The 22,910-nt window shown below is 41.0% G+C and overlaps 2 protein-coding genes across 3 annotated transcripts in view; one reads left to right on the top strand and one right to left on the bottom strand.

Moving 5' to 3' along the window:
• Window positions 1–685: 685 nt before the first annotated feature.
• Window positions 686–14,108, top strand: plekhg7 (pleckstrin homology domain containing, family G (with RhoGef domain) member 7). The gene is made up of 17 exons (XM_014005498.1): window positions 686–922; window positions 2,292–3,038; window positions 3,916–3,938; window positions 6,025–6,143; window positions 7,537–7,577; window positions 7,854–7,955; window positions 8,344–8,487; window positions 8,695–8,790; window positions 9,878–9,976; window positions 10,204–10,317; window positions 10,587–10,761; window positions 12,347–12,462; window positions 12,595–12,682; window positions 12,771–12,850; window positions 12,923–13,073; window positions 13,217–13,314; window positions 13,854–14,108. Exons 2-17 carry the CDS (start codon window positions 2,430–2,432, stop codon window positions 13,962–13,964), a joined length of 2,166 nt encoding a protein of 721 aa, XP_013860952.1. The 5' UTR covers window positions 686–922; window positions 2,292–2,429; the 3' UTR covers window positions 13,965–14,108.
• Window positions 14,109–14,897: 789 nt separating this feature from the next.
• The window catches only part of eea1 (early endosome antigen 1), a 26,664-nt gene continuing 18,651 nt past the window's right edge, over window positions 14,898–22,910 (bottom strand). For both annotated transcript variants that reach the window (XM_014005492.1, XM_014005493.1), the window contains 15 exons: window positions 22,564–22,764; window positions 22,353–22,466; window positions 22,085–22,240; window positions 21,493–21,632; window positions 21,064–21,394; window positions 20,864–20,965; window positions 20,598–20,792; window positions 20,337–20,519; window positions 18,853–19,038; window positions 18,634–18,765; window positions 18,379–18,564; window positions 18,057–18,295; window positions 17,786–17,906; window positions 17,595–17,693; window positions 14,898–17,513 (listed from right to left, as the gene is read on the bottom strand). In XM_014005492.1, coding sequence (XP_013860946.1) covers window positions 17,391–17,513; window positions 17,595–17,693; window positions 17,786–17,906; window positions 18,057–18,295; window positions 18,379–18,564; window positions 18,634–18,765; window positions 18,853–19,038; window positions 20,337–20,519; window positions 20,598–20,792; window positions 20,864–20,965; window positions 21,064–21,394; window positions 21,493–21,632; window positions 22,085–22,240; window positions 22,353–22,466; window positions 22,564–22,764 — 2,508 coding nt within the window. In that variant the 3' untranslated portion in view covers window positions 14,898–17,390. The remainder of the gene's footprint in view (window positions 17,514–17,594; window positions 17,694–17,785; window positions 17,907–18,056; window positions 18,296–18,378; window positions 18,565–18,633; window positions 18,766–18,852; window positions 19,039–20,336; window positions 20,520–20,597; window positions 20,793–20,863; window positions 20,966–21,063; window positions 21,395–21,492; window positions 21,633–22,084; window positions 22,241–22,352; window positions 22,467–22,563; window positions 22,765–22,910) is intronic.

The raw sequence follows: 22,910 nt of genomic DNA, 5'->3' as shown, positions 1-22,910 counted from the left end.
TAGATAGATAGATAGATAGATAGATAGATAGATAGATAGATAGATAGATAGATAGATAGATAGATAGATAGATAGATAGATAGATAGATAGAGAGTATGTGGTATTCAAAATGAAGGGGTGTGAAATGTTAAACCGTCATCTCATGTGACACTATTAAATTCAGTTTATTTCTTTATAGCCAATTCACAGAAAAGGTCATCTAAGGGCAATAAACAATAAAAAACAAGTATAAGTTCAGTTCAAAACAGATCTTAAGTAAAATTAAATTAAATTAAATTCAGTTCATGCCTATTATATTGCAATACATTCACAAACAATACAATATGTAAGTAGGGCAAATTTAAAAAAATAAAAGTGTTTTTTCTGTCAAACAATTAAAAAACTTCAATGAAAATAGCAGCATTGGAAAGTTGTATATATTGTTCTGCTTTATGTGATTTTTTATTTAATAGCAGTAGCTGTGACGGCATTACTGTTTATTTATTTATTTATTTATTTATTTATTTATTTATTTATTTATTTATTTATTTATTTATTTATTTATTTATTCATTTATTTATTTATAAGACAGAATTTCTCAAACGAGAATAAAATAAAAACTATCAAATTCAACCTCATACTTCCGGGTTGCGTGAGACGTGAGTCGAGGCTGCGTGATGACGTAAAAGTCGGGTTCACGCTGAGTTAATTTTCCCATTCAGCTGAACAGTCAGTCGCACCTTCCACACCAGCGCCAGGTCAGGACAAAGATGAAACTCTCGGCGCTCTTATTTTCTCGCCTTTTGAGAGTTTAACAACTTCGAGCCTTCCTCCGGAGTTTAACCTTCCAGSCTGCCGCTGTTTTAGCCAAGTTTTCCCCGGTCAAACTTCACCTTGAGCCGCCGCCGGTGGAGTGGGGTCGACGCGCGGAGCAGCGTGGATGTAAGCAAACTCTGGGGTTTTAATTACATTTTACTTTCCACCCAAAGCAGTTGCGGTTTCAGTTCCTAATTTATTATTTTTAGCAGTTTTGTATGTCCGTGTTTTCTTTGTTCAGGTGCCGAGTTAAAGCACGCGCGGCTTACTTATTAAAACAATTAAATGCACCTGATACTGGGGATGAGAACAGCAGCAATTTGTTAAACTTTAAATGAATAAATATAAAACGCAGGATCTAACAGTCTGAAACAAGAGCTAGAATAATAAAACAGTCACACTTACCGTAGCATCTCTGTGGATTTCCAACCTTGCATAGTGGACCTTTTTGAAGATTTTTATTTCTGCCAATTCAACCCTAAATAAACCAATTTTCACAAGATWTAGAAATGGACAAAACTTTAATTAGCTCTAATTTATTTTCACMTTGCGTCCTACTAAATTATAGTATTTTAAAGTGGTCTTGACCAATGGTTTTTAATACATTTTTGTAAGTCTTTAAAGGTTTTTATTGTAATTTTACCTATTTTCTGTTCAATACTTGATTATGACAGTATGTAGGACAGTGCCTGCTTCCAAGTCTGATAGAAATAGAAGATAGAGGTGAAAGTGTTGTGCTTAAAAAAATACAGCAGATAAACAGTATCTGAATGTTTTTAAGAGATATTGTCTGTGCTTGATATTTTCCTAACACAGGACACTGCATCAAGTCTCTTGGACTTGTTCATGTTAAAACACATTATATCAAACTGTTTTACCTTTGGTATTTATTCAGTTAAAGAAGTGGGAACATATTATATCTTTATGACAGGCTGCTGGTAATAAAAGGCCCATAAATCCCTTTTTAAAGTAGTTTTATTTTCTATTTCTAGTATTATTGCATAACACCTGCTTCTTGTCATGCCACAGTTTTAGACTAAGATCATTTTATGTTGAGAAATGAAGTTGTAGCTGTTTTGGTCAAACCTTAAAAATAACGTTATACACAGTTTCACGGGATATCGCACAATGACTCCTCATTAACTACCACATCAAATTTCGAGTCAGTTTGGTGCTCATGTGGGTGAATTTCTTTAAAATGTATCCGGTGGTTCATGAGATATGTTGGTAAAAGACAGACACATATAAAGGCCAAAAAAATGTTGTGTTAGGCAGTATTATGTCAACACAACACTGGTTTATTTTTTGCATTCAGGGGTAATTTTTATGCTTGAATAATTTGTAGATAGGAGATTTAAAAAAAAAATGCAAAGTAGGTGATCAAAAACACCAAAGAAATCCCAAGAAAATCTGTTTCCTTGGAAGCAAAATGTAAAGAAATGAGGGAGGACTCAATACTTTTGTGAATTTAAAAGTTTTCTTTTTTCATTCACAGAAACAAATAAACAGAGTGAGAGTGCGACGCAACAGGATTATTACCTTGACGTTAACCTGAAGGAGGTGAAGCGATCGGCCTGTGAGATTACCTGTTTTCTGATCTCCGCTGCACGATAATAATGCCTTTGAGGTTACAATGACTACGCTGAAGCACGTTATTCTGCAGGACAAAGACCAGGACAAAGAAAGGAAGCTGGATTGGAGTTACATTGAATGGGTTGAGAATGAAGTTGTCACGACAGGTCTGGTGGACGCCCAAACGCAAACGGACTCGGGGCCTTTAGAGGACAAGGAGATTCAGACCTGCAGCCCCGTCATAATGCACATAGACCTGAAACGGACTCACTCCAAGCTGAGGCATTCGTGTGCGGTGGAGACTGACGGTTTGGCAGCACCGTTCTTCCAGTTTGACCGCCAAGCTCCCGGGCGGATCTCCACATCTCCGACCCTGAGGAGGATGAGGAGCACGCGGCGTTCGGTCATAAACACTCGAGATCCTGTCATGATGGAGAGCACTCAGGAGGAGCCCTCGTCCACCACGACGACGTCCCCGAAAAGCCCCCTTTCGCCTCTCGCCGCAAACCCCGTCTCTGATGAAGAGCTCAACCATCAGTCAGGTTCACAGAGGACCAGATCACACAGATCAAAGACTTTGGAGAACGGGGTCAGTTCCACAAAACAGCAGTGTCACAGCGCTCATCCTGCTCTTTTTAAAAAATCTGGATTTCCTGATGGAGAATTGCAGGTGAGCTTTTTAGTTTAAAATTTAAACTATTTTTTGTTATCTGAAGGCTGTTTTCACTTGTTTGTCTGCACTGTTAGTAAAATATATCAGCAGACAGTGGGCAGGTGTTAATGAATCTTTCATAGGTTCATATCTACAACTGATGAACTTTTAGAGTCAACATATTTGATTGTTATTTTCAAGGTTTACCAAAAATTCCATCATTTTTAGCACTGTTTGTCTAAAAGTTTCACGAGTGGTGGTGAGGGATATGCATTTCTTCAAAAAATGCTAGGACTTTGTAAATAAAAAGATCTCTCTTCCTAACCTCAGACCTCCTCTCATAGTCCTTTTATTTCTGTAGCTCACTGTGGATTTTCACCCAAGGCCTTTAATAAATTAAATAGGTAGACATTCCTTCCTCGCGGAAGCCCTCTCTCCCTCATTCTGCCTTGCCTCCCGCAGCGGTCACTCACAATGCGAGCTTTTGACAGCAAATGAATCAGCAGTTACACGCACTGACAGCTCGGACCAAACCCACAGACCCGAGAGCCCTGGGAAGTGCTCTCCCCGGGCCCCCATTCATCGCAGTCAGCAGTCACCCAATAATGGAGGGGTCAGTGAGCGATTGGGAAAAGATAATGGGGGAGATCTATTCATCAGCTCGTGGGTTCAAGCAAGCGCGTTCTCAATAGAGTGTCGGCCTTCTCCCCCCAGTATCAGAGGCTTTAGAATGGGAGCGACCACTTTAAACACTGATACAAATTTGAATGTCTTTGAAAGTGATATAGTGGCGTTTGTTATCAGGAGGTCTTTGCATCCTCAGCGAACGGTGTAATTGTGTAAAAATGGCTTTGTAAAACGAATCGCACTAACAAGAGTTTTCTTGTCTCTGCAGGAGTCAGAACACAGRGACGGCAGGTGAGCGCGCCGAACCTTGGACTTGTGACGAACTTGGTTTTTGCATGTTGTCTTTGTACCTTTTTTAAAATATGTGAGGACATATTTGCCTATCAGGAATGTAGTAAKCTTTCCTGTGCCGGGACACCGTCTCATGTTTGCTGATCCGTCGCCTCTTTTCAGGATGAGGTTGTGCCGTTTCTTTTGACAAATCATGTCCCATCACAAAACGACTGAGCTACGCCACATCAAAGTGCCTTTGACCCAATCCCTGGATGCTGATTGGATCTTTAGCTTTCTGAGCCCCTTTGTCCATTCATTGTCATTCATGTCTTTGTTAATGCTTCATAAGCATGGTGGGTAAAGTTTTGAGAGTCCCATGGTTATATTCGGGCTAGACAAACCCTCATTAAAGCTGTTTTCCCTCACCACCGCCCACGCCCCTCCTAATGGGCGGCGAGGCTCTTCCCCTCACTGGATAATTAGGCAGCTTTTGTCCCATTAATTGCACCTTGGCACCYTGCCTGCTGCAGTGTCCAGCCCGTTGCGAGCCGTTTTGTTTTGAAACATCCTTATTTCTTGTTGTGTCYGAACAAAACGGCCATTTTATTAACAAGTGCTCTCGGTGGCAGAGAGTCTGGTACAGAGGAGGCTTTCTGCACGATCACAAAGCAACAGGATGGCATTGTGAMGATGCTGTGGAACAAACTGCAAGGAGGCACTGACCTGGTTTTGAGACGTAATCGCGCCTCTCTTACAGCCCCATCGGCTACGGCGGTGCTCAGGTGCCAATGCCAGCCATTATCTGCTGTGCCGTGCGTGCACTGAGCACGAGGTTTTWTCAGCTCAGCTCTGCCAGAGAGAGGAGGGAACAGTTGGGGCTTTCACGTTTTAACAAAAGCACCATGACGGAAAAACGTACCAGGTTACTTATGTCCAGCAGCAGACTGAGTTTCCCTTCAAGTGTACAGTTGGGCCCTGCAGCCATGTGGCTCATATCCACAACAGTGCAACTGTGCAGGTACAACTCCAAGAATGCAGTTCCCATATGAGGGGATGTTAAGTTATGTAAGAGGAAGAATGTCTGCTCTTTCAGACAGGCAAAGAGGATTTTACATACAATAGATGCCATTTTAAAAAAAAACAGAACCTTAACTGTTCCTCTCGCATCAACTTCCTGAAAACAGTTGAAGTCGTAAAGAAAAACCGTTTGTCCTCCATGGTGGAGTGAAGGTGGTTCGGTTGTTTGAGGTTGAGTCAGGTCTGTTTATTTTGGTTCTTCTGAACTTTCAGATCCTCTTTTAGAAGCCACAACACTTAAATATTTAAAAGTGAAACCACAAAGCATTGTTGCCGTTCACCGACTGACTGTGGATGAGAGTTTTTCTAATGGAAGCTCCTTTTCAGCAAAACCAGCCCATCTTGTTGCTGCGCACCTGACTTTAATCGACAGCAGACTCGTTAAACGGCTGCTTGTCTCTTGTTAGACTTGGCATGGATTGGACTGTCACGAATCAAGTTTTTCAAGGTGCAGACTCTTAATTCTTTATCATTCCTGGCGACATGTCCTAGCCYTGCCCTTTATAGTTTTTCTAATGCTGCTTTTCGTAACAGAACCACATTCTTGGGATTTTCAGTTAATTTTAGCTTGTGAGAGTCCATTTTTACTCYGAGCGGTAATCCCTAATGTACAGCAAAGGAGGATAAGTCAAAACACTTCAGAACAGCGTCTGTGTGGGCTTTGCCCAAGGCTAAAAGGCAGGTCTGTGTTTTTCCAGCCTAAGCCTCAGTTACGCACTGTGAAAAGGAGAAKGAGAGGATTATAACTGGCACACATCGACTGCTTGTCTCCTTCCAGTAACCAGCAGCCGTGCGARGCACGAGGCAGACACACAACACTTCGCCTTCATAATATCTGCTTRTCAGGTTCATCCCAGGTTCTTCTGCACAGGGCAGGTGGCGTGTTAGCTACGCAGAATGACAAAAGAAATTCTGTTATTTCATTTTTCTCTCAGAGGCTACTCCCTTCTCCATGTTTTACATTCACCACAGGAAAATTATTAGATATAGAATAAACCATTAGAGCCATCTGATGTTTCTGTTTCAGGCTTCATGAGAGGAGGCGGAGCTCCGTGGTGGTCAGTTTACCTGGATCAGACGTTTCACCCGGAGACCTTTTTGTGTCAAATGGAGCAGCTGACATGATAAATGATTCAAATTTATCAGGTAAAATTCAATATAATTTATATGAACGAGAGAGTTCAGATCTTTTTTAATGGGTTTCTGTTGAATACAGAATATCTTACCTGATGTAGATGGATCTTAGAACACCTTCCGTTTGGAGAAACTGTTTAATTCTGATCACATTGTCACGCTAACAGTTATTTGGCGTGGGGATGAGTCAGACTGAATTGCTGCCATCTTGAAACAAATCCAGTCATTCATGCGAATGCTGTTTWGCATTTCCGTCAGTTTTACGTTACACGGTTATTTAAGGGCACAAATGACGGCGCAGCCCGAGGCAGTTCCAGCAGGAAAATCTAAATATTTCTCCCACGTGAWTGTGAAACTAACAGCAACGTCAAGGTTAATAAAACAGTGTTTGCATTAACCTTGTTTAAATGTTTACGATTGAATTTATTCTGAAGTTTTAGCTTTCACTTTAAGTCATTAGCTRAACAATCTGGTCAGAGTTAAACTCGATTTCTCCAAACTGAGGTCGTTTAAACAGTTATCAACACCAGGTAAGATGTTAATTGTTCATAYTGTTTCCACAGAACTCCACTTCAAAAGATTTAAAGTATCGTCTTAAGACAGTTTTTAATTCTCTGAATTAAAACATTAATTGATCTCTGTTCACACATCTTCATGAGTCAGCATTTAAATCAGGTTAGTCAGTAGGTTTGACTGTAGCTCCACCCATGTTTATTGTTATTGTGAGCCAAGCAACAAGTGTTTTTTAGTCTTTGAAATGAGGAGAGTCTTTAAGGAGCTCCCTAAAAGCGACTTGTTTATAAAATGTTTATTACAGTCATGTGAAACCTCTCCAGGATGTACTTTATCCTTCAGGAAAAGCTTCAGCCTACACAATCATCTAATATCTGATGAAGAGGTTATATAAAACGAATAGATAGTAGCTAACTTGCTTATATAAACAGTAATAACATTCAAGGCCCTTTGGACCTTTTTAAATATTCATACAGTTTATAATGTTTTAGAAAACCTGAGTGGAAGTTTAAATATAAGTTGGTTAAAGAAACAAACTCATTATCATAAACCTCACAGAAAACCTTTTGGATGAATTACTACTTTATATTAAAGCTAACTGTCWAAAATAAAGTTTATTAACTAATTAATTTAGTCTGCTTATATTAGTAATGTTGGCAATTTATGCCTAAAAGGTGAACATCACCTCACTTTAAAAAGCAGATTTTCTTTTGAGTGAAGAGTTTAAAGAGGTATCAGGTATGTGGGGATTATTCTGCTAAGTCAGATGCTAGTTTTGTTWAAAAAAACTTTTTGATTCAGTGTGTGTTTTTAAAATTAAAGAATTGTATGTTTTTAAGTTAATATAATCTGTGTTTAACATGTTTTTTTTCTTTTCTCTTAATTGCTACAGATACAAAGAAATCAAAGTGGCCCTTTTTAAGGCGTAGTACGGTGAGTGAGTGGTGCCCTAAACTGGGCAGTTGGTTTGGACTTTGTTCTCTGACCCCCTTCTCAAAGCAGATTAGTTTGTTCCCTCTTATCCCTTTTGGGTCGAACAGTTTTTGTAACAAATAAATACTTGAAATGCAGAACATGGGTCAGACTTGATGCCCTGGTAATATTTGCACACATTAACTGGGGCAAAARGGGAAACGTGCATGTAATCACTTATTTTATCCAGACAATAACAGAAACCTCTGTGTTTTTTTATTTTATTTTATTTTCCAGACTAAAGGGAAGTTGCAGATAGGCGGAGTTCCAGATATAGAAAAATGCCTTTCAACGGTTCAGATTCAAGACTGGAGGAGTACTGAATTTCAGAAATACAAGGTGAGAAATGATGAGTGTCTGCAACAAATCTGTTTTTTTATGTAAATCCACCTGTTGGTTCAGCTCAAGTACTAATCCAAGCAGAGTTTGAACRACAAAGATGCCCTGATTTCCAAAATAAATACTGCTCCGTTTGCAGAGGAGCTTAAAACGATAACAGAGCTAAAGGAGAACTCCTGCAAAGGTGAAATGACTCCTGGTGAGCTAAACCAGAATTTCTAGGCAGCAACCGGTCAAGTTGTCCTAACTTACATATATAAACAAACACTGGCCTGCATCTGAGTCATGATGTTGAAAGGAAATTTAAGGTCAGAGGTGTACATACGTGTGGAAGTCGATGCTTCTCTGTTTGAGGGTTTTTATGATGGTGGTTTTTTTGTTTGTGCAGGACTTCTCTCTGCCTGAGTTCCTCCAGGATCAGCAGGTGAGCATGACCTCTGACCCTCAGGGTCGAAAGAGACAAGAGGCCATCTGGGAACTCTTCACCAGCGAGTGTGTTTACTTCCTGGATCAGCTCATGGTTCTCAAAGAGGTGATTMTCCATTCACAGACCCACAATACGTGTGTACACACCCAAACACACAGGACCACAAACAAACGGACCCAACCCAAATGAAACCCAATCCTGCTGCGTGCTCAAATAAAGGTCTCTGTGGGTTTTCCTCTCAGAGCTGCAGTGGGGTTGAAATTCAACGCCAGATTTTGACAAATGGCTGAAGTCTTTGTTTGATTTTTGTAGGTGTTTTTGGCGACGCTCACAGACCTGCAGCTGAAGAGCTGCCTCACAGATGTGGACTCYTGGAGGCTGTTTGCAAACCTGAATGAACTCTGTCTGGTGAGACGACATGCAAAACAGTTGCATGAGGCCTTCTGATACAATATTCATCATGTAAATCACATGAAGCAGCTGCAACCTTCWTAAACATGAAATAACATCTAAATTAATCATTTTAGTCCATGTTTATAAACTTATTTTAACCTAAGCTGAAAAAAAAATTAAAAAACTATTCTTAAAGCCATTCTTCATTTTTTCAATTTATTTAATTTATAAAAAAAAGCAATCTGTATACAGCAAAATAAAAAATGAAAAGTGAATCATGCCGTGAATGAATAGTGCAGAATAAAGATAAAAGTCTTATATCTGTCCTTTATTTTCAATTAAAAAAAACAACTTTAACAAACTCAAGCTTCAACGACTTCCAAACAAAAATAAAACAAAAACATCAGATATCTTCAGGTCTTATTTTCACTAAATGCTACAAACMGTACATTTTCCCAGTGATTTCTACTTAATCGTCTTTTTAAGCATATAAATTGTTGTAGAGGTTTTTATAATGGTAGCAAGACTATTCTAGTGCAGTTCAAACAACGTATTCTTTAAATTAGTGGTTTCCAAACCTGTGGTCATGAAACACCAGGTGTGGGTTGAGAATTTAATATAAAAATATATAATAATGTCATTTTTTTTTACTTTATCTGTTATAAAAAAATTAAAAAGTAATTCATAAATGTATTTAAAGCTTTATAATGTTCAACAAGGGTCTTCGTTTAAAGGTTTATTATCACTTTTTATATTTCAACAATATCTCTGCAACCTTTATTTTTTAAGTTTGAACTCCAGGACTTGTTCACATATTTAGGTGAAAATTCAAAATCTGTAAAACTGATGTAAACAGATTTTTTTRCCCTCGTGACTCTGTTTAGTATTTTTAGGTCCCTTCCAGTAAAAAAAAGACAGAATAAGCTTTTTACTTGAACTGTTTCCTGCTTTGAGCAAAATGTTCTCCAAAACTAGTAAATAAACGTTTAAACCCTTCTAGAAATACCAGTTTTTAATCCCAAGCAGCTGCTTCCCTGTGAGAACAAACTGAAAGTGCAGAAGTTCTCGTGGCGACACCTGACACTCTGCTCTCTGCCTTCAGGTGAGTTCCAGTTTCTTGAAGAACCTCCTGCGTGTCATTAAGGACACGCTGGAGATCACGAAGGGCGGCGGGCCCACCCTGCTGCAGCTGCTGAGCAAGGCGAGTATGAGTCAGACGCTGTGACGACTTACTGCACCTGTGACAAAACAGATGATTAATGCCAGGCTGCGGCTGTGTTTTCACCATCCTATAGTTTTTTTTTCTCCTTTTTTATTTTGCTTACGTGCATTTTGTGATCTCCTCACCTTTTTATTGTTTGTTTATCTGCAGCCTGATGTGACCCATAAATCTGTATCTGTTTGAACGGCTCTTGTATCTGTTGGCAGACGTTTCAGGAGAGCATATGTCACTGCCTGGAGAAGTACTGCCTCAACTACTCCTCAGCTCTGCTTTATCTGTACAACCTGATGTCCAGGGAGGATTTTGGATCATACGTAAAGGTACAGGAGACAGTTTGTGTGATTGTTTGTTTTAGCTTGTGAAAACAAGAACGCCATGTACCTGTAAGAAGCTGCAGGCGATGTGTGCCAGGTATGAAAGAGAACACYCCGCTACGCTGCCTCTTAAACCATTAGTTTAGTTTAGAGCCCTGCCAGTGAGGAATGTCACCATGTGCTGCCTGCTCCTCACCGTCACACATTGAAGCTTATTCTCACATCTTCTCACTGCCTTTCTGACTCCTCCCCCACTGTTTTTGTTTGCTCCTCAGTGGGGCGAGAGGAACGAGCAGTGCCGGAGGCTGCTGCTACGCGACCTTTTGGTGGCGCCTCTGCACAGGCTAACCCGATACCCGCTGCTGCTGAGGAACATCGCAAAGAGGTGRCAGCTGGCGGAGGAGAGCAGAGGGCTGCTGGTTGTGACCGAGCAGGTGGACGCGTCTATATGTGAGCATCCATCACCCGTCAGCACCYCAGCCTCACCTCCGAGCGATAGCAGGGACGTTCGTCTGATTTGTTGACTTAYTAGCACAGATCTGATCTCGGCCTCAAAGTGTCAGGGTGATGTCATTTAAASGGCTGTTTTTCAACACTTCGGAGGAGATGTTTACAAACATAAAAGGATGGCGCAACGTGGATGTTAGMCGTGTTTTTAGCTCAGATGTGTTGGACCGCAGCCAGCACGCCTCTGCCTGCAGACGTGTCACGAAACTCGACGGACAGGCTGTGGGAAACGTGCTGCACCTCACTGTCGCACCCCGAGCAAAAAAACCGACGATTCTATAATCAAATTCAGAAAGTTTGTTTGCACCACACCTGTTTAATGGTCATGATTGAGTTGAGCACAGCTGACCCAGTCAGGCAGTCAGAGCTGAGACGTGTTGGGTTAATGTCCTCAGCTGGGTGTGAGGGGGAAGATACTTCTCTCACGAAATTGCCACACCCTTGTTTGTCATCACCATGCAGATAATCAACAGATAATAATTATCAGCTGTAATGGCCCATTGATGAGCACGAGGCACAGCTGTTTGTGAATGTAAATAAAATCAGATTATCTAGATCTGCATTAATCTTTTCTTAATCGCCTCCTTTTTAACAACTCCAGGAGTTTAGACAAGTAACTGCTTCTGTCTCCAAACTGTTTCAGATATTTTTGTTTAAAAATCTAAATCAGCCTCTGGTTTGTGAAAATATTTGTGTGGATCTGCAGCAGGACGTGTTTTAAAGCCACACGAAAGGATGTTTTATTATCTATAAACACCTGGATGGCGTCACAGATTTCACTAATCTGTAGAAATCATCCAGTGTAGATGTTAGCTGTCAGGCCTCGGTGTTCTTCAGTTACCACTCGTTCACTAAATAAAACCAGTGAACAAACACGGGATTTTGAACTTTGTGCTGATAATAAAAAGCTGAATGGTTCCTCGTTTAAATTTTAATTTGTTAAAGCAGAGGAAGGTTTTAAAACCCACTTTTAATCCAGCATAACAGGAAAAACTGATCAACCCAATACGTCTTAAATTATTTATTTTTGAAAATTTCATTAAAATTTACCTAGTTCATGAAACAATAAACACAAATAAAATCAAAAGCATTATTGCCTTTCAGCAGTGGGCGATACAAGGATTTATAAAACCAAAGCAGAGTTTAAAAACAGCCTCCTGAAAACTAAATTATTCCATTTTCTCTATATTTATTTGAATAAATGTCCTGCAAATGATGCAAAATACTTTAAAGCACAAAATCAGAAGTTTTACATAATTTTTTGTTAATTTTTATTTCATGTTTATGTATAAAACAGGAAGGTTTGTTCAATATTTTTTTTATTTTAAAGCTCATACATCAGTTTGTAGTATTAAATTCAGGGATCAGTTTGTTTCTCACAAACACTCTGTTAAAGATGAACATTTGAAATTACTCTGTTTTTTTAATTGAGTAAATCCTGTTCTTTTGGAACGTTGCTGTTGAAAGGCCAGAGTGTCAGACGGAAATCTGTCATTTTTTTACCACTGACTGGAATCTGTGTCTGCAGGTGACTTGGAGGGAAAGGTCAAATGGCTGGATAACTACAGGAAGGTGAAACAGCTGAGGGATGCGTTGGTGTGGCCGCCTGTGTGGGAGAGAGAGAAGAGATCCTTCATCCCAGAGGTCCGACCGCTGTTTGTTTACCTGTAAACATTTCTGTGGTTTATGTGGGGAAACCTCGGTCACAGATGTARGACGGCTTCTCGTTTATCTGTAAGTGGAATCTGATGCGACTTATTGCTTTTTCTCTTTCAGAATCTGAAACACCTGCTGAAGGCCGTCACCCTGGAGAATCTCATCTCTCACCGGAGTCTGCTGCACGAAGGGAAGCTGGTGCTCACAGGTGACACAGCTGGCAWACACCCCCCGGCACATTTTTCACGCTCAGCACTTTGAATAAAACCAGATTCTTTGTTTTGGTTCGTTACCAGAGAACACAAAGCTSATCGATGTTTATCTGTTCCTGTTCGACGAATTCCTGCTGATCACAAAGATAAAGAGGAACAAAAAGGTTRGTCGTCCTCTCGCTCTCATCCGAACTCACGTTAGAGATTCAGGCTCTCAGTTCTCGTTGTCTGTGCAGAGGTCCACAAATTCTGAGAACTCTCTGAGGCTGCAGCAGAACCTGGAGCTGGATCAGCTGCTGAAGGAGGGATGCACCTTCACGGTTCTGGACCAGCCCATCTCTCTGGACCGACTCCAGCTGAAGAACATCGATCAGCTCAATGCCTCCAGTAATTACAACTTTTTATTATAAGTTCTCCAGCTGTGGTGAGACCTTCAGCAGAGGTGGTGAATAAAAACACCAGAGCTGCAGCGTCTTATTTATAGTTGTTTTCTTATGTAACAATAAAATTTTTTTTTTTTTTTTCCACAGCATCGGGTCTGCCTCACTCTTTCATAATAATGCACCACAACCGCTACCAACAGTGTATCGGTGCGTTCATCCTGCAAGCTGCATCAGAGGCTGCCAAGGTCAGTTCAAGCCTGACGGGAAAATCTGGAAAATTATATCACAACACTCAGTCGAACCTCTAACATCGGTTTTCTGGACATAAAATTATTTTACAAACAGTGGTGTCTTTATTTTCCRCGCACTTTTACATTTCAGTGTTTGTGTGCAATGATTTAACTTACTGTAACAGAGAACCTTATTAGAACTTCTAGTTTAAATTTATATCTTATAAAACAAACTCATTTATTGTAGAATTATTGTGTAAATACCTGCAACTTATCTTTTTCTAGTTTTTCTTTAAAACCAAAAAATCATTACTTTGAGGACCTTTACACAGAAATGTGCAGCTTTGTTGTCAGATTTAACAAACTTGTCCTAATTTTCTGCCTCTGACTGTTTTTTTTTTTTTTTTTTTAGGGAGTGGGGTTATCAAAGATGGAAGGTGCGGCGTCGGCGCTGCTGAAGNGACCTTTACACAGAAATGTGCAGCTTTGTTGTCAGGTTTAACAAACTAGTCTTAAGTTTCTGCCTCTTTTTTTTTTTTTTTTTTTTTTTCTAGAGGGAGTGGTTATCAAAGATGGAAGGTGCGGCGTCGGCGCTGCTGAAGCTGGACTCTCAGCAGCCACGGCTGAAGAATACATCCTCCTGGTTGGAGTCCTCACAGATCTGACCCATCAGGTCCAGTCAGTGTGAACTTCAGACTGACATCTGAACCACTCAAACAGCACTGGGACTGTTTTTTTTTTGTAAATTACATGTGTGCCTTTTAAAGGCAGAAACTGCATTAGTGTTCAATAAATTCTGAATATGAAGATTTTTTTTTCTCAACATATCAATCCATTATCCTTTACCTGCTTCACTGTGTGAGGGGCGGGGTACACCCTGGACAGGTTGAAAGTCCATCACAGAGCCTTTTTAGAATATCATCAAAATCAAATTGAATAAGAGATATTTTAAAGTGTCTGAGACAACAAATTTTTGTGATATACATGAAGGTGTTTTTTGAAATCTTAACACATTGCAAAAATATAGGGTCATAAATGTCACTGAGCAGGACTTCTGTAAGAGGAACACCTGCATGTAAACGGAGCGATAAATGCTAACAGACAGTAAAGTACCAGGGAGTTCCACCTTAGCTGGGCATAGTTCAAACTAAAAATGTCATTTGTTACAAAACAGCTATTATTTTTATCCTAACATGTATTGTCAAATTTTTCTTTTTTTATTAATAAGAAATGTTACACTTTAAGCTCAGCAGCTCCACCTGCTGGCCAGGATGTGAAGGGCTTTACAGGCATCCTGAAGGAGAAGTTGACCCTTTTGTGAGAATAAAGCTAGTGAAGTATATACTGTATAAGTGTATATTTGACCTAATATTTTCACAAGGAAAGTGCTTCAGAATCAAAGTATATAAATATTTCAAATGGAAAACAAGATAGTGATATACTACACGGCCAAAGTTTCAAAGTTTATCATAAAAAAAAAACACAAAAATGCATTTATAATAATTCAATCCCAAATCCACATAGAAAATTGTCAGTTAAAAGAAAATAAAATGAGCAGAAAACTATTAAGTGTAAAAATGAAGACAAAAACAGAAAAATCTAGAAACATAATGTAGATTTTTATTTAAATTTGCAATGACAATGAGTAAGAAAATCAACATGGTGCATGTGAGCATAAATTACATCCCTCCCCTCCTTTCTTCAGCTCAACTGAAGTCCCACAGACTGCAGGACCTGCAGGATCCCAGTCTCTAAAGGCCCWCCAGCACGACCCGATAAGTACGAAGACCGAACGTGGAGCCCGTCGGACCAGCAGCAGCAGATCGAGCCGCGGCTCAGCGWGTGCACGTCTGCGGTCAAAATCATTTTGTAGAAAATGAGTTAAGACAAATCCAAACACAGTTTCACTGTTTTCACGTTTCTACGTGCACGAAGAAGTAATTTACTCGCCTCGTCYCAAACATTTACAAACATGTCAGGCGTCAGAACGCAGAGCAGGAAATGCTGAAGGTGAGCCCAGAATACTATAAGGTGCAAATTTTTTATCTGGAGTTAAGGGACTGTCCAACATGACGGAACAGTCAGAAATCCTACATCGAATGCAGGCAAAGAGACAGCACTGTGCAGAAGTTTTAAACCAGCCTCAGTTAAATTAGATGTTTCGTCTGAAAGGACAGAACACTGAGATAAGATCATCAATAAATACAAGGAAGTCTGGCTGCTTGGAAGTAAAAGTAAAGAACTGAGACATAACCTAAGACTTTTGCACAGTTCTGTCCAACTGTGCCTGAAGTTTAGAAATAGTGCTTTTTTTTTCTCTGCCAACCTGAGGTAGACAAAAACCAATTAAACTCCAAAAAACGAGTTTTTTTTTTACTCGCGTTCGAAAAGGACATTCTTCAGTACTGACGAGCGTTAAAAAAATGTAAAAATAAAAACAAGCACAAAGAGCTGACAGAAGCTGAAGAACAGTGTGCATAGTCTGGCTTCCAGTGTTTCCACCTGCTCCAGTCTACAGACAATTGCACAAGAGATCGTCCCGAACAAATATCAGTTAAACAAAGCAGGAATTTACATTTACAGTGTTCTCATCTGGACAAAGAACTGCAATTTACTGCTGTACTTGAAAGCAGCAATGAAGTCCCCCAAGCTCACGTTCATACAACAGATCTGAGCAGTCCTAAACACACACACACGCGCGCGCACACACACACACACACACACACACACACACACACACACACACCTTCCGCTGGAGTCAGTGCTGATGAGTGAAAACAAGCAGCAGGAAAAAAAAAGACAACACAGACACCTTCAAAGGCTGCATGACCATTCTGCAAAAAGCACCACAATTTGTAGAAAATACACAGAAAAAAAAAACAGCCGTCAGACAAGACTGATCACAGAGCGTGCAGTTTTTCTTTCTTCTTTCTTTTAAGATGAAAATGTCCGATCCTGTGACTAAAACTCAAAAAGCTTCCAGGCGAAGCTCTAAAAACACTGAAGACAGTCAAACTCAGGACTTTCACCTCCGCTGGAGTCACGCTGCACACACACATTCTTTGGTCGTGAAACAGACGTTAAACTTTCCTTTTCCTTACAAAGTCTGCCGCACAAAGGAAACACATGAACTGATTCGATGCATTTTCTGCAGATACTGATAAGAGCTGGTGTACAAAKTGGCTAATTAACTGCTGTCTTTGGGGCTGTTCCTACTGAGCATTCAAAACCAAAATATATATAAAATATATACAAATTAATTCCAAAACAGTTGGGACATTGGGAAAAAAAATTAAAATGAAACGACCCATATTTATGCTTCTTTGAGAATAAAATATGGGTTTATCAGATTTATGTTTTTATGTATATTTAACACAACATCCCAACTTTGTTAAAACATGAGTTACACCTGACAGAAACCTCGTGTAGTGAAAACAATAAAACAAAAATGCATCCTTGTGCATTTAAAATACTGTTCTGTCCTCATGACAGTTTGCACAAATATAAATTAAAACACCAACAACCCCTCGTGTAAAAGGTGTTAGTATAAACTGAATTATGTTACACCTACATTATTTTCTCATCATTTGATTGAAAAGTGATAAAAAATTAATTATTTTTGCCTAAGTTTTGACTTTACAGTGATTTCTCTGTCCTAGGTTAGAAATAAATATTAAAGTAACTCATATTTTACCTTTGTAGGGCAGAATTACTCCACAATATGTGAACATTTAACACCGTGGCTAACGAGGCCGGACAGCGATGGATGAGAGTTTGAAGAGACGGACGATGCTTCATCCTCACTGTTTCCGCTCTCTGGCAGTCCACAGGAGTAGCAAAGGCACAAAAATAGATACAGACAAAACTGATCTCGTCCCATAATGATTCTGGTGTCTCCTCAGTGGATCCCTTTAATTATCCTCCCCTCCKCCGAAACATCAGAACCAGGAGTCTGACAGGAGTCTGCGTACTTGGTTTATCCTTCATAGTGCACGTTAAAAATGACAGACTATTTCTGCTCATTGGAATGGAGAATGTAAGGATTGGAGGAGGTAAGGGGATGAGATGAAAAAGTTAAAAATAAAAACCCATCAGCCTTGGAGCTCCTCGAAACACGTCTCGCACACCCGGACCGGCTTCTTGGAGGACGGCGTCAGGGCGTTCCGAGACGAGCACTCGGCGCAGAAAATGTTCCCGCAGTGCCGGCAGTGGTGCTGGATTTGACGGAGAGAAGTTCAGGGAAAAGGGAAAACGCTGTGCTCGGCTGTTTAAATAAAGAGCAGAACATCCCTCACCTTTCTGACGGTGACGGTGAAGCCTTTCCCACAGGCCATGCAGTTCTGAACCTCATGGTCCTCGGCCCACTTTCGGGTCAAACTTTGGGACTGTTTGATCTACAAGCAAGAACAAATAAATGCAACTTATTCTACCTGAGGGTAGGTAAATATAAAAAACATTCACTGTGGTATTTTTATATTTCTCTTACCTGGAGCGACTGGTTCTCTCTGCCGAGCTCCTGCATGGCCGCCGTCGTGTCGTCCAGCTTCCTCCTGAGCTCCATCACTTTGGTCTGCAGCTTCTCGATCTCCCCTTCACCTTTCACACACCTGGAACACACGACACACATTGTCTCTCTCGTGTTCTGGAGCAGACACTTGAAGTGTCTTTATGTTCTCACTGAACATCTGATTCACAGCAAACACCGTTGGGACAACAAGGGGGGCTCAGGATGAGGGTCTAAAGCCARGCCCACAGACCTTTCCAGAAGAGCCCGCCGCTCGTCCTGATTGTTCTGGACCGTGGCCTCCAGCACAGCAATCTCTCCCCTCAGCTCGTCGGTCTGTTTCTCCAGCTCGCCCACRCTCCTCTGGCTGCTCTGCCACTCCCTCTTCAGCGTGGCCATGTTCTCGTTCAGAGCCGACACCTGCACGCTCAGCTTGGCCTCGGCCTCTTCGCCCAGCTTCACCTGCTCCTCTCGGGCTCGCTTCTCTGCCGCCTAAAGAAGATAAAACAAGCTTCAAACAGGAAGTGAAGGGAACAACTTCCTGGTGTTTTTTTTTTCCTGTCGAGGCGACCCACCAGCTGATTGTGGACTTCTTTTGTTTGGCTGAGGAGCTGCTCCTCTCTTTTGCTCCTGCTGTCCCTGGTGGTCTGGTGGTCTTTCTGCTCCTGTTTGAGGGCTCCCTGTGCTGCCTCCACCTGACCTTGCAGCTCCAGCTTCTGCTGGATCAACAGCTGTTTGACTTCCCGCAGCTCACCCAGCTCCTAAACAACCACCAGCGTTAAATCCCGTTTATAGAAAAGCCCGTCTGTCTGCTCGGTGTGAACACTCACCTTCTCGCTCTTCTCTCTAAATGTTTTTAACTCAGACGAGAGTTTTGTGTTGTTTTTTTCCAGAGCGGTCTTGGCGTTGTTCAGCTCCTCCATCTTGTTTCTCTCGTCCTGCAGCTCCTTGTTAACCTGACCCTGAACAGATCAGAGCGTTTAATATTTATCAGATCTCATCAAGTGGAAAATGTGTATTTATGTGTCCGTTGTTTCCTTTTCTCCTACCTGTTGCTTCTGCAGCTCCTTCACCATTTGTTCCTGCCGCTGGAGCTCCTGATCTCGTRTGGAGAGCTCCTGCTCTAACGAGCTGCGGCCCGCTTTCAGTTCCTGGATCTGAGCCTCCAAACCCGTCTGATGGGTCCGATTAGCAGCCAGCTCCTCCTGGGCCACGCTCAATTTGTCCTCGGACGCCTGCCGTCACACAAAGTCACATTTCAGCATCGTGAGAGGAAGTCAGTGAAGTAAATCTGGTTCTTGTTCTCCTGAAACAGTCCAGTTAACTTACATAGGCCATTACAAAAATGGATTTAGCTCAGTCAGTTTTACAGATATTGAGCTAAGATTTGGTGTGGTGTTAACTGAGAGTCATTCCCAACACTTARTATGTGAAACAAGTTTGTATCAWGGTATTTTCAAAGTTTGCTACATTATAGTTACCGTGCATTCAWGAATATTACAAAAGATTTAACTCCAAAAATCATCCATAAAGTTAGGGGATGGTTTTATACACAGGAGTAAATTTAGACCAATTTATTTCTAATCTACTGACAKAATAAATTTCAATATTTTCTTGTATATAACTGAAATATTGTGTCACGGTTAAAAAATAGTAGGGGTGCTAAGAGAGAGAAAATTCACAATTCAGTTAGATACTTTAGTGTCACTGTTCGATATTTTTTCAACACATAAAAAGAGAAATGTCCATGCCTTTTTTTAACTCGTAACTTATTGAAATTAATTATGAACATTTGTTTAACCTCAAAAGTACAGTTTTTAAATTAAATGTTGCTGAAACAGCAAGTTCCTCAGTGGATCTGTGCTTGACAATGCAGCCTAGGTGGAGTAGTAGAACACAGATCCACTGAGAATCAATACAGCTCATCTTCAGAAGCTGATAAAATAAATGTTAAAATCTGCATTTGATAAAAAGTGCATATTGAACCTCGAGCACTGTATTGAACAATTCAATTCAGATGCATGTATTGTTGCACCTCTAATAAATAGTCATCATTTCTCCTTCTGTAGAAGACGTTAGGCATAACTAAGCATTTAAACAACATTAGTGTTTTTTCACACCGGATTCGGAGYACAAGCTTGTTGTTTTTGTAAGCCACGATGCAGAGATGAAACACAGACGTGGACTTCAGCTGCACACTCAACCTCAATAAAACTAACCTCAAACTCAACCTCAAAACTAACCTCAATAGGACCAGACGGYCTGATCTTCCTGCTAATTTAACAACCGTTTTCTGCTGTTGGACCTGACCACTATCAGCACATGTACCATCGATGTGTGTCCCCCAAAATACGGGATAACCACAAAGGCTGTAAAATCCWGAATTCTGAATGAAATTAGGGTTAGCATTATACACGAGGGTTAGATTTGTTCTGCTGTTTAACCTCAAGTAATGGAGATCACTATTCTCAAAGAGCATCAAAACACACCTTCCTTCTCAGATTGTGAGTTTTGTTTTGTTTTGTTTTTTTACCTTGAGGTCTTGTCGCAGAGCAGAAACCTCCGACTCTTTGCCGTAGAAGTCAGACTGAAGTTTGGTAAAGACCAGCTGGTTTTGCTGCGAGGCTTTCTGCAGGTCTGCTGTCCGGCTCTTCTCAGACGTTAACTCCTGTCTGAGCTCCGACACCTGAGCGCTCAGTTTTCTTTCTTCTTCTGCCTGGAGACACAAACCAATACATTTGTTCTAATTGTCTGAATCATGTAAGGCGGTCTGGAGTTTGGAAAAGCTTCTTACCTTCTTGACACAGACGTCCTGCAGCTCCGTCACTTGGCCCTTCAGCTTCTTCACCTCCTCCTCTAAAGACCCCTGAATGGTTTCAAGCTCCGCCCGTGTCTTCTCTAACTCCGCCTCCTTCTGCTTCAGTGTTTCCTGAGTCTTGGAGCGCTGCTGCTCCACGGACGTCAGCTGTGCCTTCAACTTTTTCTCTGCCTGACATTTGAATATGTAAAGTTAAAGTGTTAAACTGGAACAGAGTGAAGTTTGCTCGTCTGTTTTCTGACCTCTTTCATCTGCTGCAGCTGCTCCTGAGAATCCTTCATGGCCTTTGTGGTGGACTCGTTAGTTTTTAAAAGCTCCTGCCTTGTTTTTTCAGTGGATTTTTCCTGAGGATTGAGACAGAATACAGCTTTCAGTGTGAACYTGTTTTTGTAAACAAGCTGTTTATTATTTGTATTGGATACAACCTAAGATTWAAACCAACCTTCTCCTCCATGGCTGATTTATGGTTCTTCCTCTCTGAGTTCAGTTGGGTTTGACTGTCTTTCAGTGCCTTGTTAGTCTTTTCTAAGCTKTCCTGAGCAGCAGAAAGCTCCTTCCTCTGAGCTTCTTTCTCCTGCTGGYTCCTCTGCAGCTCCACCGTCAGACTCTGGGCCTTCTTGCTCAGCTCTGCTTGTTGATTCTTTCCTTCCTGGGTCACCTTACCCAGATTCACCTTCAGAGCAGTCACCTCCTGTTCGCAGCGCTCCAACTGCTGCTGGACGTCGCTCAGAGCTGCAGCCTTTTTCTTTAATTCCTCTTGAAGGTTTTTAGCTCTTAAAGAAAACYAATAAAGGCTTTAATAAAACCTCCCACATCTTTAAATCTTCATTAACYTCTCGGTTCAGATGAAACTGTGTGTCGTTTGTCTCACCCTTCCTTCTCGGTTTCCAGAAAGCGCTGCAGCTCCTTTCCTTTCCGTTTTACCTCCGAATTCTCCTTCTGCAGTTTCTGCACCTCCTGCTGCAGCTGGTCCCGTGTGCTTTGGGCTTCAGCTAGCTGTGACTCCAGTTTCTGATCACAACAAAATTATAATATATTTATGACCTAAAATCTTGCCCTGAACAAGTATTCAAATTCATTGAACTTTTCCACATTTCATTTTTTTTTAACACAAACCAACATATTTTACAGGGATTATTTTTGCAATACACCAACACAAAGTAGATCCTAATCGTGAAGTGGAAGGAAGCTGACTGTTTGACAAATAAAAGCCTGACACCTGTGACAGAACTTCACAGATGCTGTCCATCCATAAATAAATAAATAAATCAATCCAGTCTGACTGAGCCTGAAGCAATTTGTGGGGAAGAAACCACATGAAACCATAAAAAACTTGCAGCTGAAAATGAGGTAAAGGGTGTTTTTTCAATATAAATGCATGCCACCCTTTCCAGATTTTTATTTGTAAAACATWTGAAAATTGTGTCATAACATAAAATGATGTACATATGCTCAACCCAAACCTTATTGAGGCCCTCCAGCTGCTCAACTCGTTGCTCTGAAGCCAGCAGTTTGTCTTTCCACTCCTTCAGGCTGGTCTCTAGCTGAGCACACTGCTCCTGTCTCTCTTTCAGCCTCTGGGCTTTCTCCTCAACCTTCTTCTGAACTTTYTTCAGTTCCTGGAATTTAACAGAAGAACAATCGTAAAAAAAAAAAACTGAGGGAAGAAAGACAGAAAGTATAAAAAGGAAGTGAAGGCTTCAGAAAGTTGAACAGGAAGCAGAAAGCCACCTGCTGTTTGTCCTGCAGAGCATGCTGAGCYGCCTCCAGGTTGTTCTCCAGGTTGGCTTTCTGAGCAGCCTTGGCTGCTTCTGCCGACAGCAACAGCTCTGTTTTTGCCTTCAGCTGGAGAAAATAAACAAATCAAAAACAAACAACATAAACAAACATTTTGCATCACAACATAAACCTGGGTCAGTCTTCCTCCGTGATGCTGACTGACCTGAGCATCCAGCTGAGACACCTTCTCCTTGGTGTTCATGAGCTGAGCGGTGAGCTCGCTGACGGACGTCTCCAGGGTCTGAGCTCGGTCCTGGGATGAACGCAGCAGGGTCTTCTGCTCCTGGACCTGCTTGTGTAAGTTATCCTGGGCTTGCTTGTTACTCTCTGATTGGTTCTTCAGCTTGTCAGTCAACTGTGTCACCTTTAAAATAATAAAAAAAAAACTATAAGCTCTGACAATGAGTACATACAATATGTACAAAGACACAGCACTCCCTCTCTGTAGTGGTGTGTGTGTGTGTGTGTGTGTGTGTGTGTGTGTGTGTGTGTGTGTGTGTGTGTGTGTGT

The sequence above is a fragment of the Austrofundulus limnaeus genome, unplaced genomic scaffold (assembly GCF_001266775.1).
Source record: "Austrofundulus limnaeus strain Quisiro unplaced genomic scaffold, Austrofundulus_limnaeus-1.0 Scaffold31, whole genome shotgun sequence".
Lineage (NCBI taxonomy): Eukaryota > Metazoa > Chordata > Actinopteri > Cyprinodontiformes > Rivulidae > Austrofundulus > Austrofundulus limnaeus.
The sequence above is the reverse complement of the archived record's forward strand: the minus strand, read 5'-3'. Positions and strand labels throughout refer to the sequence as shown.